The 11,814-nt window shown below is 45.1% G+C and overlaps 2 protein-coding genes across 3 annotated transcripts in view; both read left to right on the top strand.

The window, feature by feature from the left end:
* The first annotated feature begins 9,337 nt into the window (after positions 1-9,337).
* Positions 9,338-10,539, top strand: LOC126573059 (rhodopsin-like). The gene is made up of 2 exons (XM_050232863.1): positions 9,338-10,051; positions 10,129-10,539. The coding sequence occupies exons 1-2, from the start codon at positions 9,338-9,340 to the stop codon at positions 10,537-10,539; spliced, it is 1,125 nt and encodes a 374-aa protein (XP_050088820.1).
* Positions 10,540-11,090: 551 nt separating this feature from the next.
* The window catches only part of LOC126573056 (protein UBASH3A homolog), a 4,430-nt gene continuing 3,706 nt past the window's right edge, over positions 11,091-11,814 (top strand). For both annotated transcript variants that reach the window (XM_050232847.1, XM_050232846.1), the window contains exons 1-2: positions 11,091-11,171; positions 11,695-11,814. The exon at positions 11,695-11,814 is cut by the window's right edge and continues 453 nt beyond it. The gene's annotated coding sequence lies outside the window, so the exon portion shown is untranslated. The remainder of the gene's footprint in view (positions 11,172-11,694) is intronic.

Here is an 11,814-nt window from a genome sequence, read left to right as displayed (position 1 = left end):
GGCTTCGCAATCGTTCGTTGGTACTTACTACGGAACACGCCGCCTCTATTCTATCTGTTTTCGTTAATTACAGGCACACCGAGAACACCGATGGAAGGGTTGAAGGTTGTGGAGCGGGATAGCTTCAATTGTTAGCTCGCGGCTCAGGTGCTGCCACGATTAGTAGTGGCCGGCTCAAAGAATGGGCTGGTTACACCTGTTACACCCTGCCACTGGACTTCCCCTCTCTCTCTCTCGCTCTTTTATAACTCTCCCTCGCCACAGCAATCAACTAGCGCATGGCACTCGCGCATCGGGAAAATTAACACGAGTTTGCGATTGAATCCCATCCACGCGGACCCAAGCTTAAACCAAGGAGGATGCACTAGGTTTAGTATTGTGTCCGGGTTGTATCACGGTTTGATTGGAATGCAGCTGGGTGCTAGTGTGGGTGGGTACCGAAAACGAACGATCGTCGATCGTTGCACTGGCAATTCACACGGCCGGCAGGCACTTAACAGTGTAATGTAGAGTGTAAGCTGCGTAAAATGTACCTCGTGCACTGGTGGTATGCGTTTTTGACCTCGCCAGTTCCGGTCGGAAGGTTGATCTCAATTCTGAAATGAAAGCAAACGTAAAATCCAGATTAGTAACTACACCGGTTAGCAGAGTATTTTTATGGAACAATAGTTTAACGAGTAGCTGTTGACAAGAAACACTATGCTCAAGAGAATTTTATTTGCTAAACTTCGATTATCTCATGAAGGGACACCTCCACACTAATAGAACCACACTTTGCCACACCGTTTGTTATTTCGTAATGAAGTAGATTGGCATAACGACAAGAAGGACAGCGGTAAGGGTGATTAATTTGCTCAAAGTGGTAAGGAATCGCCCGGACTGTCCAGATTGTGGAACTAAACACCCATAACACTGCCTGCCGCCCAGAAGTGAAGAATTTGTTGGAGGAAGTAATGCAAACACTGTGAAACACACGTAACCTTACCTCTGTACGTTCCTTGAACACTGGCTTAGGCCTTCTTCATGACACAAAGCATGGCCAGGAAGAAAACGCATTACGTATTGGACTTTACTGCATAAATGAAGCTTTCCATTCATGCATCGCGCGGCTCGAACATGCAGGCTGGCTGTGCTATGCTCTTCATGAAATCGAAAGTACAGCAAATATTGGAGGACGCTTCCGCTTTTGTGCAAATAAAAAAAAAGCAAAAGACACACACCCTCCCGTCTGCCGAGCCGCGAGTCGCAGTGGCGCGGCGCTTGCAAGTCCGTTTGGGCACAAGCTGCAACCGACGAGCGAAGGCTTGCTTGCGTGCGCTTTCTCGCCATTTCTTTTGCGCTTGAGTAATGCCCTTCTATTAACGGCACATCCATTAATCCTACACCGGGTGGGCAAATTGTGGCAAACGCTGAGATTCGACTCTCGATCAGTTGTTCGATCGATGAAAGCCCGGGTGTATCGCATCGCAGAGGTTGTTCAATCGCTGCTGCCATAAAAAGAAAAAAGCATTCAATCAGCAACGATCCTCGGTGTAGGTTTTTTGGAGGAGCATGATGATTTTGTCGTGACTAGTGCAGGGGTGGCATTATGAAACGGTATCGCGCTGCAGGTGAGCTAGTCGCGGAACCGAATGTTTACGATGCGGTTCCCTCGGGAAGCAGGAAATTTCTTCGCGAGACAATAGAGGAACCACAGAAATGGTGCTAAAGTTTGTCACGGCGAATACAAGTTACGCAAGCGGAGGAGTCGCTTGCCAGCTTGTTTCATGTATCCCTTAGCATTAACAGAGCAAAGGCTTCATATTTTCAACCTACTGGTTTAGTATAACTATAAAGCCGGGGATACATGAAGCGTAAACTCTCGTATAAACTCAGAGTGTAATGCCAAAAAGATTATAGGCCCGCGGAGCGTAAATCCGAGCGTAAAAGCAAGCGTAAACACAGCACCAACATGAAGCGTAGCGTTATGATGAATTGAATGTTCTACAATCGCTAATATACAGTAAAAACATCTTAAAATATAAAAGAAGATGTTCAGAAATCAACTTATCTCGTCGAGTTATGTTTTTTGTGGCCAAAAACACATGTAATTGATGTAATAGCATAGTGTAATTGCAGGTGCACGAATGTAATTGCAGTTGACGTTTCGGTATAAACTTTTATGCGATTATGCCTGCCACACGAGGCGTAAACTGTTTGGCATTACATTCTGAGTTTACACTAGAGTTTACGCTTCGTGTATTCCTGCCTTAATAATTAATATGAATATAACACCAATAATGTGCGAAACAAATTTGTTGTAAAATTATCATGCTCAAGGTAAGGGGTTTAATTTTTTATTCCCCAAACTTATACGACTTCACCAGAACAGAAGGCTTTTGTGCTATTGTTTCCTCTGCGTTTCCACATTACTACTAGAACGTAAAGTATAGTGTATAGGGGAGCTTAATACCAACAAAGAATCACAAACAACTAGACATTTCCCAGGTGAATAAAATGCAACAAATGATTTTGCAAACCAGCTTAGCGCTGCATCCGCTAGGTTGGCATACGCGAGCGGGGTAGTTACTTGTCAACATGCGGTCATTCATTTCACGCAGCCTCCTGACTTTCCCACCTACCTAGGTTTCGAAGCTGCTCATACAACTGGGTACTATGGAGTCATTATGTTTGCAAAACGAAATGAATATCATAAAAGCATTCCAAAGGCTTTCCGGCCGTATCGAAACGGCATGTTAACTGTAAAAAGGCCTTTTTACTCGCCGTTTTATGTTGCCGAAATTCAAACGGAAGAAAGGCAGACGTTGCAGAAAGCAGCATAGCATACTACGCCATCTTATAGTAAAATCGTTAGATGCGGTAACTAAAACTAAAAACAAACTCCCGGGCAAGGCCACCAAATACATGCAACAGAGAAAATTCATTGAATAGTCGAATATGAGATAAGCAAAGCATCGCTCTAGCGCCAAACCACTCTAGCGCTTCCCATGCCCGTCGGACGCTGTAGTGTGGCAGTGTTGGTCACGTTCCAGCAAACAGCCAGCGTTTGTCGGTGTGAAATTAGAAAGTGTTTTCTAACGTGACCACGCTACAGACTCTGCAGCACGAGTGCTCCACGGTTCGCCCCGTGCTGGCGAAGGTGCTCTTTCGCGTAAAATATTTTTCAAGTACTGCTCCATCTCAGCGCGTGTGTGCGTCCATTGTATCACCGCGCGGCTAGTCTATGCTGGAACTGGACGGTAGCTTGGCGTGGCAGCCATACCGGCTTTCGGGAAGATTTGGGCATGCAATGGAAGACGAGCTGCCACGATCACCAACACCTACTGTGTTGAGCGGGTCGTTTTGAATGTGTGCCGAGAGACCGAAACAGAAATCTTTGCCCCTTTTGTAGAAGAAGCGTGATGGAGCATAAAAAACCGACTTCGTCCAACCCCAGGCCAGCGATGAAAGTGCCACCACCTACTGCCCAACGCCTTTCCTCGCCTTGGGGACGGCCGCGACGTCTTTTTGGCCAATATGAGTGATGATCGCCAGGGGCGGGTGAACGCGTGGGCTGCTGGTGGGGGAGGTACGCCCCACATCGCGCATCGTATGCTAAGTTCGAACGCAGCGACGCGGCTTTGTAACGGGTTTTTTCGTTTTGAAAACCTGCAACCCATGCGACTGGACTCCATTTTTCTAGGGGTTCTTGTTGTTTTTGTTCCTCCTATCGCTTTCTTCCCTCGTGTTATGCGAAGCAGCATTAGTGAGGGCGACACGTTGGCTAGCCAAAGGTAGGGGCCCCCTACGAATGGCAGCAAGTTTATGTTTTTACGAGCACGGAAAGTCTTTCGGCCGATGGCCGCTGTGTGTGTTTGGTGGGTGCCGTTCCTTGCCCCTTTTTGGAATTTTTGTATAAATACCAATTTTGTTTACCTTTAAAAAAAAAAGTTACTGGAAGACGAAGCAAGGTCAGCGAATGTCTTAAAAGTTGATAATCATTATTTACAGGCAGCCTGGCGCGGCGCGTACTCGGCGACTGGAGTTCATTACTCTCCGCTCACCTGGTGTACGGGTCGAGTGCACTTGAACGTTGAGAAAATAGACGATCAAGAAGTGGGCAGACAGATCTGTGGGACACGTTTACTGTGCGTCCGGCGTAAAATGTTAAGCTGTAAAGTGATCCCCGCTGGTTGTTGCTAGCTAGCAATCACTGAATCCGCTGAATCTGTGAGCACGATGGTAAAATATTCTAGAGTGTTCTTGCTTCCACTACTCCATTTAAGACATCACTTGGTGAGCTTTATGATTATGGCTAATGATCTGGCACATGTCAATGAACGAATGTTATCAATTCACCCGAGATGGTAAAACATGAACTAAGGCCACACAAAAAACACCTTTCGACAATAGCATACGGACCTTGAAAGCTTGCTCATTAAGTTCACTCAGCAGGGAATTGGCAACGGCTAGGGGTTCGTATTTATGCAAACCCATATATGCGTCATTTGGCCGTCCACGGCTTGATCGAAACTTCCTCGATGTAGAGGGTGACTCGGATTCCTTTCCCACAACTACTCGACAGATTTAAGCATGACGCGGTAAGTCGAAGTTTCACTAACGAAGGAAGGACTTCCTGCGTATTTAATATCATTTTCAATTGCGTCTTGTCAGCATACTTTAACTCGAGGATGTTGAAATGTGGCTCTCTAGCATACAGCATTCTACTTCTTGGCTGCTTCTTCGTTGATTTTTGTGAGTTTTTTTTTGTCATTTTGGCTTAATTTTATCTTCCTTTTTCTCTTACATTCCTGTGGAGTCCTTGACGATCGTGGCTCGAGTATCAAGAGCTTATGCTTCGGTTTGCAAACCATTTCGGCCACAGCAAGGTCTTCTTATTTACCCTAAAAACTTTCTCTTTCTATCTTAGGGAGCGTATTGCAACCATTTTCTTATCTTTCCTTTCATTCATTCAATGCCAAACTCGGGGTAGCAGCAATATGTTCTCTTGCAAAAGTGGAAATGGAAGCAAAGGAACAACTCGCACTACGCATCGTAATGAGACAAGAAGAGACAGACTTCGAGAAGACACTCTGCCTCATGGGAACGTTGCAAAAAGGCATCGTTGGCTAATTGAGAAGGAAAGTACAAAAATTCACCACGTTTGTCGGTTGAGTGGAGCACCACACTTTATATCTTCGAATATAGATGACTTTTAGTGATAATGATCAAATGAAGATATCTATCAAACACAATAAGTCCTGCTAAATCCTTCTATACTCGTTATAAATGAGAAAACGAACATAAAGTTTGGAGAATTTGGTACACTTTTGAAACAAATTGCATCGCGCGATGGCCAATGGTACGCCGGATCAACTCCATCGTCGTATCTCGCTCGTTCGCTGTATCGTGTACCCCCCCCCCTTTCCCGCCCATCCACCAGCGTCGAACGGATGCACGCACTCACGCAGTTCTCCCCATGTCGGCTCGTCGTCATCGTGGCCGATGGTGGAAGGCCAATCACGCGATGAAATTCTCGAGCTCCGTCGATTTCGCTCACTCACAAACCTTTCCCCACTGGAATCGGCTTCCCCACTCACATTCATCGCACGATACAAGCATGCACTGCGTACGAACGAGGACAACGGATGCCGCGCCAGCAGCCCCCCCTAACGACTGCCCAGTGACAGATCGGCAGTGAAGCAACACTGCCCGTCCTTTTTTGTAACCCGTCCCGGGTGGATCGAGTGGTGGAATGATGGAACTTTGGCAACATATTTATTATTCTAATCTGAAAAAAAACCCTTGCTGACAAGCCTCCCACTCCCAGATGATATGGTAAATGATGGTTTGTGTTTCCACTTTCTATGCCTTTGCGAAGGCACGATCGTAGCTACATGGACTCCACACGCACACCATCATCTACCAGGGCTTGCGATCGCGATGCTCACTCTCACCACTGGTAAGGAAATAACCCGGGCAGCAGTTTCCTTTGAAAACATAAAACTTCCACTCCGCCACAACGATCGAGGATCGTGGCACGCTGGCTGATAAGATTGCGACTCACCATGTTGTTGTAACTGGTGATGAGTCCGAGGAAAGCCTTTGTAAGCATGTATACTGTACGCACCAATTGATCACCTGTGTTATCGGGTACAGTCAAACCTTTTTACTGAGACGTAATGTTAAAATGCAACACAAGGCCTTATCGCATAGCACACAAACGCAACATAAACAGACACTCACACTTGTGCACTACCGTCGTTGCACGATGGCGGCGATCTTGTTCCCTTCTTGCCTTTCACAAGCCTTGCACCGTGGGTTAAGTTCAAAACAAAAACATTACTACCGCTCCAAACTCCTTTTTCGTAGAGCGTTGGTCTCGTAGCGCGTTTCGCTCCGTGCAGCCATTCGAAAGCTACGGTGGCGTCGCAAAATGTTAATCCTCCGATGGTTTTCCGAACACTGCGCTCGGCCGCATAATGATTTTACAGCCCAAGCTGCGAAGGGCTAAGATCAGACAAGAAACGATCGATCGGCTGCTGTTGAGCCGCAGCTGCGGTAGTGGAGAGCGGACGAGAAGACTGGGGCGAAAAGAGACAAAAGCAAAAGAGCATAGAGAGAGGGAGAGAAGAAAAAAGCAAGGTGTAAAAGAGAGCGAGGAATAGAGAATTTAAAAAAATGCACCCAGCCGGAACGAGACAGCAAGAGCTGTGGAAAGAGAGAGGAATGTAAAGGTAGAGAGAAACAAATGACTTGGGCAGTCGGAACGATCAGCGACGAACCTCGTTGCCGAACGATGGCGAAAAGAAGGCACGATCGTCATGCGAGAAATTGGCCAATGTTGTAGAGCCAACGAAGCGTACACCGAAATGCACCCTCGCAGATGCTTCCCTCCTCGTTTTACCTGGTAAGACTGGTGGAAAACGGTAGAAATGGTTGCATCTCGATGAGCCTGCAGGAAGAGTTCTTGACCCGAATGTTTTCCGTAGGACGAAAAGGTCGTTAATTAGACAATTTACGGCTGTCTGAGAGAGGGATGAAAGAATAAAACAAAAGCAACCTTGGTCTTTTGTTCCTGCCACGTTTTGCATCTACTGTTTAAAGGTACGATGATAAAAAAGGAAACCATGGAAGAGATGGAACAGTCAGAAAGAAGGGAAACTGGCAGGAATATATAAAGCGTCGCTGCGTTTGCTTAAATTTTTGTTCTTACTTTTGGCATAAAATATTGTTTGACAGTGGTTTAATCATTGAAGGCATACGCTCTGTAATAATAGACACATTTTGAATGGATCTTTACATGGGCGCAAAGCTTACATCCGGCGTACATCAAGGATTTTAAACACAATGGAGTTTAACATTCAAGGCGTATGCAAATTGCATCCCTTCGACGTGGTAAGTATTTTTCGAAATATTGAAAAGATACGCGAGGAGTTGCGTGGAATAACTTCATTCATCTGTCGGGTGTTAATTATGAAAACAAATCCAGTGCGAAACATTGCGAAAAGCTTTTCAAAAATTAGGTCACCTGGAACAACGCTCATCTAACGATCCCCACTGCCTGCAAGGTCACGGTCCACGATGACAACTGATTTCATTCACTGTGCCCATCCGTGTTGTTTAACCGAGCGACCAGACTGCCAGGCGACTTACTGCGAGGCTCGTCCAGCCGGCACGCATTGCGAATTCCACTGTGCCTCCCAACGATCAAACGATTCAGTCAAATATGATACCTCTGTCCTTCTCGCCGTCCTTCGTTCATTTACGATCGCTGCAACGAGTCGCGTTGGTGCACAAACGGGGCCATCTGCCTACAGTCGTCGCAAAACGATCGTAACGATTCTGTCGCTAATATCGCGATTTCTATTCCATGCCATTACTATTCTGCTCCTGTAGAGTGACGAGAATTCATTCACTACTCTGCACTGCTTTTCACATACAACACCAAATTCGAAAATAAAAACTACTCAGTTGGTTCGCTTATACCTGCAGGGACTATGTGAACGCACTGATTAGCAAATAACAAGCGGGCTGTCTATTTGCCTACACTCACATTTGGTTGAATTACTGTAATCTTAAGCATACGAGTAAGCACGTTTTGCCTCTAACTGTTGGAGCATAACAAATCACTGACTAATCATGGTGACAAATGGAAGGAAAATGTTTTTATGGGATAAACATTCGCGACGAACCGTCTTATACTTCCAGTGTTGCGGACAAAGACGGCGTCGTAGTTTCCGGTGAATGTATACGGTGGCACCTCATGCTTTTGGTGTAATATGCATACGCAGAGTCAATGGGATTAGCTTATTGACGGTAGAATCTTAGTTGTGGCCAGGATTGTACATGGTGCATGAAACGAAGCAATGATAATGCGGACCAACGACCAAAACCATTACCATTTCCATTGAGTGCCAGAGTGCTTAGTAGTATTCGTTTACTGATTAACTCATCGATGAGCCTACCGTAACATTAGATATTTTCTCCATACCGTTATTCTCTGACCATCAATTTCGTTCCTTGATTCCCTGCGCTTCCTGGTGCAAGAAATACGATTCTATTTTGTTGTACTACGTTTACATATACAAAACAATACGAAAAGAATAGGAGAGACATTTTACGATTAAAATCAAACAGCTGGAGCTGTTTGTTTGCTTATGATCTCTATTGTAAAAGCAAAACAGATTCTTGATTCTCGTGATTATCCAACACAATCCATCATTAAATGGTACCTCCCTGTTTGAAAAAACTAGCATAAATGTCAGCTTAAGATATAGTCGTCTACTTCTTGACACTTTCGACGGAAACAACAACGGGCAAGTCTTGATCCGCATCAAGTTAAAGAAGTGCTACTGATTAGTGGCAAATTATATTAACCGCTGTTGAGAAGCTCATTAGCGCTATTCCGTAACAACTTCAACACATTGGACAGTGTAACTCGACCCATCATTTAAATATCGAAACGAAACATGAAACTGCAAGACGGCACATAAGAGCCGCCATTCTTCCGGAAACCCCATAGCAAAATGTTCGGTTTTGTATGCCTTGGGCTAAATGCCGGAAAATGTGCACCGTTAACCGTTCTCTTCTTTGGTTTCGTTCTGTGAACCCAAACAGAGATAATTCGATTAGTTATATTCCATGCAATAAATATCTGTAGTTGCTCATCGGTCTTGTTAAGTCGAATTCGGGACTTCAGAGGAAACAGTACGGTGTGAGCATTAGCAAAATAGTGTATAGTGTTGTGAGACATTTGGGTGCTCTACGTTAAAAAAAGGGGCGAGCCAAACGTTAGCGCATCCTTGTACATTGTTGTGTATCTTCACGCAACTGGTAAACAGTGAATATCTTCACGATGCCATACTACGGACCGATGCATCAGGCTGGCCTCTGGGGTCAGCCAATTTCAAACCTCACCGTGGTGGACAAGGTCCCACCGGAAATTCTGCATCTCGTGGACCCGCATTGGTATCAATTCCCACCGATGAACCCGCTGTGGCATTCTATCATCGGCTTCGCGATCTTTGTTCTTGGAGTGATCTCAATAATCGGCAACGGAATGGTGATCTACATATTTTCTACCGCCAAATCCTTGCGCACGCCCTCAAACTTGTTCGTCGTCAATCTGGCCCTGTCGGATTTCCTGATGATGGCAACGAATGCGTTTACTATGGTGTACAACTGTTGGTTTGAGACATGGTCGTTGGGAGTGCTGATGTGTGACCTGTACGCGTTCGCGGGATCGTTGTTTGGATGCTGCTCGATCTGGACCATGACCATGATCGCTTTGGACCGTTACAACGTGATCGTGAAAGGTTTGGCGGGTAAACCACTCACTAACTCCGGCGCCATACTGCGTATTTTCATCTGTTGGTTGATTGGTGTGGTCTGGGGTATCTTGCCAATGCTCGGATGGAATCGATACGTTCCCGAGGGCAATATGACCGCCTGTGGCACAGACTACCTAACCGATGACTGGTTCCACAAGTCATACATTTTGGTGTACTCAGTTTTCGTCTACTACATACCGCTATTTACCATTATCTACGCCTATGTTTATATCATTAAGGTAGGTCATCGCATCGCACAATTCAGACAGTTTGTGGTTGAAACTATTGACATCCTTTTGCATTGTTTTTACTACAGGCTGTCTCCGCGCACGAAAAGAATATGCGTGAACAGGCGAAACGGATGAACGTATCATCGCTACGTTCTTCGGACGATGGTAAAAGTGCCGAGATGAAGCTAGCCAAAATTGCGCTCGTAACCATATCGCTGTGGTTTATGGCCTGGACACCGTACACTATCATCAACTACACGGGCGTGTTCAAAACAGCCAGCATTACGCCTCTAGCAACGATCTGGGGTTCGGTTTTTGCCAAAGCTAACGCGGTCTATAATCCTATCGTGTATGGTATCAGCCATCCTAAATATCGTGCAGCTCTCTATCGCCGCTTCCCGTCCCTATCATGCAGCGATGCACCGGCTGCCGACGACAAATCAATTGCTTCGGAAGCATCAGCGGTCACTTCGGATGCAAACCACTCTTCAACATAATATGTGATTACATATTATCTTCGCTGCGCTTATCTTCTATCAAACAAAGTTTGAAATATGTTATGTAATTACAGAATGACTTTAACAACCTTACGGCACCAGTTGCGGTTGAAATAAATACTTATATTCGCAATATTAAAGCCATCCAGAGCGTTTAACGATCATATGAAAGAACGATGTTGATTCAGACTGTTTGGTTTTTGAAAATTAATTGCAAATTATCTCTTTCGAAGTAAAACTTCCAAAATTGCATTTGTACCCTTTTGCCTTCGTTCGTTCGTTGAGAAACATCACCTTGCATTCACTGGACATGCTACTGCAGGCGACCGAATAGATTTTATATTACACTCCAAAAAGAAAAAATACATTTTTTACGAATAAGAACGAACGGTTAACAAACGTGCTAGATGTCTTTTGAAAACATAAACAATTTGTGGTGTATTTCCCTCAATTCTTGACATGTCCGACAATCTTTACGGCTTCTATTCGACCGTCTTTAAACCTCTGGATGCGTGCGTGGAAACGAGCATAAGACACGGGCTGTTTGTTGCCGGGTAGGTGGTAAAAACAGACCCGGATATGGACAGGTTTTTGGAAAACAAGGAAAAGAAACAATTCTGGAACAACATCGGGTAAGTAATTTTGCGGAAATTATTGATGTTTCGTGCGATAGATTAGCTCCTAGATCTACAAAAATAACTATTAGATTAGCACCACAGTTGAGGCGGAATCTTTTGATTTTTGGGCCCCGTTTTTGAAGAGGGACGATTAAGAAGACGCGTAGTTGAGCAGCGCATGAGACTCGGTCTGTTTCGGTAGATTGGCCATTTCATAGGCCCAAATTGATATTAAGATCTATGTTTTCGCGGTGCAAGAGCACGCCGCTCCGAGTTATCCGAGGAAAAGGAACACAGCAGCAGGGTGGTGGTAACGGGCAACGAGCACGGGTCCAACACTGCTCCTGAAGGCTTTCCTCAGGTTCGTTCATGAGTATTCCAGCGAAAAAAAAACATCCGGAAACAACGAATGGTTTAGCACGGCAAGCCAAAAGAAAGGATGATACGACAGAACTCCTCAATAGTTCAATGATTTGACCAAGCATATTATCAACCTTCTCATTTGTGAATGTTTAAATGTTTCATTCCTTTATTTTAGATAAAACAAGTGGCCCAGGGCAGCATGTGAATAAAATTGCCAGCTAATTGAGATCGGGCTCCCAACTTTAGCGACGATTACGAAGGCGAGTGGATTTCACGGGCGGCACCTTTGGAGGAA

This window comes from Anopheles aquasalis, chromosome 2 (genome assembly GCF_943734665.1).
Source record: "Anopheles aquasalis chromosome 2, idAnoAquaMG_Q_19, whole genome shotgun sequence".
Classification (NCBI taxonomy): domain Eukaryota; kingdom Metazoa; phylum Arthropoda; class Insecta; order Diptera; family Culicidae; genus Anopheles; species Anopheles aquasalis.
The sequence above is the reverse complement of the archived record's forward strand: the minus strand, read 5'-3'. Positions and strand labels throughout refer to the sequence as shown.

What these genes read in the sequence shown, in the direction of transcription:
- LOC126573059 (XM_050232863.1), top strand. Translation starts at nt 9,338, where the DNA reads ATGCCATACTACGGACCGATGCATCAGGCTGGCCTCTGGGGTCAGCCA. An exon ending in CCTATGTTTATATCATTAAG is followed by an intron (nt 10,052 to 10,128) that starts GTAGGTCATCGC and finishes TTTTTACTACAG; the next exon opens with GCTGTCTCCGCGCACGAAAA.